The sequence below is a fragment of the Garra rufa genome, chromosome 1 (genome assembly GCF_049309525.1).
Source record: "Garra rufa chromosome 1, GarRuf1.0, whole genome shotgun sequence".
Lineage (NCBI taxonomy): Eukaryota > Metazoa > Chordata > Actinopteri > Cypriniformes > Cyprinidae > Garra > Garra rufa.
Window position 1 is genome coordinate 3836437 of NC_133361.1, and position 5766 is coordinate 3842202.

Genomic DNA, 5766 nt, shown 5'->3' on the forward strand with positions numbered 1-5766 from the left:
AACACTGATAAAAAAAAAGTCATTTATTCATTTACATCAATCTGTATTATATGAAACTCTAAAGAAATAAATGTGGCTTAATAATTTGTTGGAAGAACAATGAGAAAAAATGACACTGTTAGTTTCTACAAGCGATTATTAATATTTGTTTTCATAGATTCATAGTCATCATTTGATCTGAGAATCAGATTCATAAACAGCTGAATCAGGTATTTCTAGACTAAATATTCATATTTGATTAAACATTGTGGATCAGCGAGAACCTTTTACATCCATTTACTTCAAGAAACAAATGATCATTGATCTCTAGAACTGAAATCAACAATTCTTCATTGACAACAAACACTGAGAATGTGTTGAATCAATAGTGGAATAACACTAGAGAAAATATGATCTGACTGTTTCTCATTGGTCAGATATGATGAAGATGATTTATTTGAGCCCTTCATCACGTGTTTGAATAATTGTTCATTTGTAAAGATGAATAAATGTAGTTGTTTTCTGGTCTGATGTTCAGATCAACAGTCTCTTACTGATGTGATCTGGATTAAATATTGAAACATGATGAAAGATGAAAGCAGGAAGATCCAGACCTACAGATTACTGACTATTGATCGCTAAGATCCTCAGAGAGGAAGAATAATCATTATTCCAGAAGAATGGTAAGAGTGTGTGAGTGAAGGAGGTTGTGAATGTGTGTAGATGTGTGTTAGTTACAGGATCAGAGAATGACACCGTTCCTCTGTCATAGTCCAGATTCACTCTCACACGATCAAGCTGCTGTTTAACACCAAAACCAGAACCTGGAGACCCTCCGTCCTCATCATACCACACACACCAGACACCAGTCTTGAAGAAACCCCATCCCTTCCTCTGGTTTGATGCTGTAGTTACTCCAATACTCCACCAATGACTCTGTTTAACCTCCACATCCCAGCAGTGTGTTCCTGAGTTAAAACCCTCTGAACCCAGAACACAGGGATGACAGTCAAATCTCTCTGGATTATCAGGAACAGGTTGATATCCTCCGAGTCTCACACTGGTCAGATCATCAGACAGATGGAGAGCTGGATGAGCCGTGTTTGGATCCAGAATGACAGGAGCTGATGAGACACAATCAACAGATGCTGCTGTTATTCTGATGTTCATATAATGATCAAGACTGAACCCAACACAGATGATTATGAATTATGACACTCGTCCTGTTGATCAAACACATCAGACATTTTCCTCTCATCACTGTCAGTCATTCTCTGTCTGATTTATCAATACTGAAAGTTCAATCACAAACACTGACAGACACAAACTCAAAACACTTTCATTTACTCTCATTTAGATTCAATTAAAGTCACAAGATCATTTTAATAAACAGATCTTTACACAGTGATTTCATGTTTTCATGTAGAGATATGCAGTAAATAATGTTCATATCTTTATCGTTGTCCTCAGTGTTTCTCTTTTATGAATCACAAAGGTATTTACTGAATTCTGTCCAAAATAAATAAACAGTAGATATTATTCTACAATAATGCAATGAAATAATACTGTAATAATAATAATGATAATAGTAATAAGCTTGCTGATATTAACAAAAACTACAATTAAAAATATTTAGGTATTTATTTAATTATTCAGTATTTTAAATAAAGCTTATAATTAATTATAAATATGAGATGAAAATGTATTTAAATTTAAATGTTTAGAAATGTTGTTTTGGCAACTCTAAATAAAATAAATTAACATGAAGAATTCAAATGACAACCTAAAACTGAAATAAAATTATTTATAATTACACATGTTAAAATGAACTTAAATAGATAAGAATTATTATGTCAAATTACAAAAAACACTTACAAAATTAAATAAATAAAAATATATTCAAATAAAACCTAATTAAAGTAGCATATAAATAGCAATAATCAAATGGGAAATAATGTTATTTGTCCCTTTAGACTACATATGAGAGTGAATCAGACTGAATTGTGGGATTGATTATTTGTAAAAGTGAGCTGCTGGTTTTGGTGCAGTAGATGATCTGGTTCATAATGCTGAAATCTGTCAATATGGCCTCATCTTCATCATCATGATTTCCAGTGTGTGTGTATAAGAGCTCAGGGCCGTATTCACAAAACATCTTAGAGCTAAAAGGAGCTCATAACTTGCCGATTTAGGAGAAAATCTTAAAAATAATGGCCGTGTCAGTCCTAAATTTATATAGGACTCCTACATTTTTGCTCTAAGAATGTTTCACAAAGCATTTAAGCTCCTAAATCTGTGAAACATCAGTAGTGAAGAGGACTCCTAAATCACTGAGACCAAATCCCAAACTATCCTAAATTGGCTATTGCCGATAATCTGCCTCAGAATGTAAAAGTTTTATAAACACACTGCATTTATTTGCACACATAGGCATGCATATTTTTATATTCTTTTGGGAGTTATCTCCAAATTTGTCCTTTTGAAAGGTCATTGTCCCATTTAATTTTTTTCGGGTAAAACAACAAATACTACCTCACGTTTCACGTCAATCACGTTTACATACTGCCTCCAGGACGTCATAAAAACAATCGGATCGGGTTCGATTTCCTGCATTTTTTGCATCCATAGCAAGCATTCTGAGAGGTGTTTGGACAGTTTAGAGCCATCATGTAACGGTCCTTGTACACTTGAGTTCACAGAAACTAGTGGTCTTCTTTATAATCTGTGGCTCCAGTAATTCTGGCAAAGGATCAAAGTTTACTGACGTTCTTAAGTAAACTTTAAATTGCTGGGATAATCTCAGAGATCCTTTGAGGAGGTGCACACAAAAACTACTCTCTCCTTCCTCTCCTTATATTATAACTGGATGGAACCAATGTCCTTTCTTTTTTCTCTTTTTAAGAAGAAAATCATCCTCACTGCTTGAAGATTACATTTTGTATCGTTTTGCGCTACATTTATTTTATTTTTTTCTTTCTTTTTGTATCGGAAGAATTACTACGTGACTAGTGTGCAATAATTTGATGCGTGAAAATTTTTCGAATGATGAATACAAAAAAATGCCAAAAAAAATAAATAAATTTCAGACTCAGTGTGCAAGGGTCCTTGTATAAAGTTTGGTTGTCTTTTATGTTTGCATGCATTCAGAAATGATCATTCTACTATTAGTAAAAGGATATTCATATATCCACGAATTGTTTACGAGAAGCACACATTTAAGAGGCACGTAGCTTTATTTTTTAAACACACATTTTTATTGTAAAACCTTTATTTGAATTTGGCAAAATAGTATCATACTCTACAATATTTATATGAATAAATCTCTGACAGAGAAATCCCTATCAGCCAATCACAGTGTGCATAGCTAATGAGCATGCTGACATCATCCATATTAATGAGCTCAACCCCGCCCCTTACTCTCAACTTAAGACTTCTCTCTATTCCTGAGTAAAAGTTTGTCTCAGCAGCTTTGGGAATAGGTTTTAAGAGAAAACTCTTTTTTAGGAGAACTCTTCAGACTCACTGTTCTGGACGATGTCCTGCATCTTCTTCCAGACTCTGAACGGCAGGTTGCCCAAGTAACGTGGCACATCAATCAAAGCTCCAGAAGGCGTCTGTGGATCCGGCTGTGAGATCTGGACTCTGGAAGAACATTCAGGAGTCAGAACTGCAGTGGCTTTGGATCAGAAGCAGAGAGACCAGAGACACCAGCAGATCACTCACCTTTCCATTGAGACTGGAAACTCCTGCAGAACAAACACACCATTGATCATCAACAACTCAATCAATCATCAATCAATCAATCAATCAATCATCTGAAATCAGACCTTTAGAAAGCAGACATCACTGGCTTTCATCATCTCCTCCATGTCTTTGATTGTGTGTGAAAGAGCTGAGATGTGTCTGTTCATCTCCTCCAGCTTCTCCTTCATCATCTGCTTCTTCTGCTCCTCTTCCTCCCTCAGTGCAGTGATTGTAGCTTCTTCTTCATCTCTGAGAAACTGATGAAGCTTCTCAAACTGCTGTTTAATCTGACGCTCTGTGTGCTCAGCTTGAGACTGAAATCAAACCACATTCACTTCAATCGTCTCCATCGACACACATCGACACGATCACATCATTCACATCTGAGATCAACTAATCCATTATATTAAATATATCAGATCACAACTGTATATAGTGATCCTACAGCTGGAATCCAAATCACTCTCCATTCTGTTTCCTCACCTTCATGTGTTCAGCTGTTTTATCAAACTTTCCTTTTAATATTTTATTGCACTTAAGTTTCTCCTGTAATGATTTCAGTGCTGTATTGAGCTCCTCCTAGAATTAAACAAAATAAAATACGTAAAACACCAGATTACAGTGAAAGAGAAGATGATACAGTGATATGATCATTTAATGCAGTGCTAAAGTATTTGCCACCATCCTGATTTCTTCTTAAACAGAACTTTAAAACATGAAGTTAACTAAAACTAATTTCTCTCACCTTATATGATGAAACCACTTCACTGATGGGTCTGAATTTATGATTGTCGTGTTTCTGTGAATTAATACACACTACACACACCGGCTGTTTGTCCTCCAGACAGAAGAGTTTGAGTTTCTCACTGTGTAAACTGCAGATCTCCTCAGATCCTGATGAACGCCTCTCATTTCTCTCCTTCAGGAACGACTCACACAAGTTTTTTAACACAAGATTAGTTGGAGGCATTTCTCTTGAGGATCTTCTCCTGCAGACGGGACACTCCTGAGTTTTCTTGGTTCTCCAGAACTGTTGAAGACACTCTTTACAGACACTGTGACTACATGATAAAACAACAGGATTCTTGAAGATATCCTGACACACAGGACAAGAAAAATCATCTTCAGATAGTGAAGCCATTTTCACTCTTTGAGCTCCAGCGATCTAAACTTTACTTTCACTTTCTGAACGACAGACTGAGAAACAAATCTCCACGAGAATCACAGAGATCTACCGTCTATTCAGAAACAAACTGAACAAAAGTCCTTCTGTAAAGTGTTTCTCCTGGTTCTTCACTGATGGCTGGTTGTTTATTGGTTTTGTCAGTAGAGAAGAGAGTCAGTGTGACAGAAAGGAGAAAGAACACGTCAGTCTCTTCCTGGTAAGAGCTGTAAGAGGGAGGAGTTTATGATCAGGTGAGTGTGTTTCAACAAGTCAGACACGAACATCTGTGACCTGCAGCATGAAGCAAGATGAACAATCTCAGAGTTGCAGAGTAGGTTTAGAGTTGACAAAACCAAACAAATCCAACCTGGTTTAGCAAATAATAAATAGTAAATCGGTGGAAAATCAGGGCAAAAATCGTGTGGTGTATTCCAGGCTTAAGAGAAACAAATAATGTCCGGGTGCATGTTGTGCTTCTGAACACGACTTTTGCCCTGATTTTCCACCGATTTACAGTCTGGAGAAGTTGAGGCTAGTTGCTGAAAGTCAGAGCGAGTCTGCAGATTTAAGTTGACAGATTCCATAGAAAACTGTGTGGTGTTGTTGATGTTCACAGACTCAGATTTTTTAGCTTCAGACTTTGATTCCATCTAGTCGGAGGATATCAAACATGTTTGTTATTTTCAGCCGTTTTTAGAACAAATATTGTTTTCATTTGTGACTCATAGTAAAACGCACACGTTTCTGCAGGAGTTTGTTGTGATCGGAACGACTTCAAAGTTAGTGTTAGTGTATTATCCTCAGTCGTGTAGTGTATGATGGACAGTTTTCCTCTATTTACAAAGTTGGTAAAGGTATGATGCCTATTGTTTAAAAGT

General features: G+C 36.2%; 1 protein-coding gene across 1 annotated transcript; it reads right to left on the reverse strand.

Moving 5' to 3' along the window:
* Positions 1 to 253: 253 nt before the first annotated feature.
* On the reverse strand, positions 254 to 5239 carry LOC141328022 (E3 ubiquitin-protein ligase TRIM35-like). Its single transcript, XM_073835383.1, has 6 exons — positions 4469 to 5239; positions 4207 to 4302; positions 3807 to 4037; positions 3703 to 3725; positions 3503 to 3621; positions 254 to 1103 (listed from the first exon to the last, which is right to left on the reverse strand). Exons 1-6 carry the CDS (start codon positions 4862 to 4864, stop codon positions 601 to 603), a joined length of 1368 nt encoding a protein of 455 aa, XP_073691484.1. The 5' UTR covers positions 4865 to 5239; the 3' UTR covers positions 254 to 600.
* Positions 5240 to 5766: the final 527 nt, after the last annotated feature.

Coding starts and splice junctions, on each gene's coding strand:
- LOC141328022 (XM_073835383.1), bottom strand. CDS start 4,864: ATGGCTTCACTATCTGAAGATGATTTTTCTTGTCCTGTGTGTCAGGAT. Junction 4,303..4,468: donor AAGTGGTTTCATCATATAAG/GTGAGAGAAATT, acceptor GTTTAATTCTAG/GAGGAGCTCAATACAGCACT. Junction 1,104..3,502: donor GCAGGACATCGTCCAGAACA/GTGAGTCTGAAG, acceptor GTGTCTCATCAG/CTCCTGTCATTCTGGATCCA.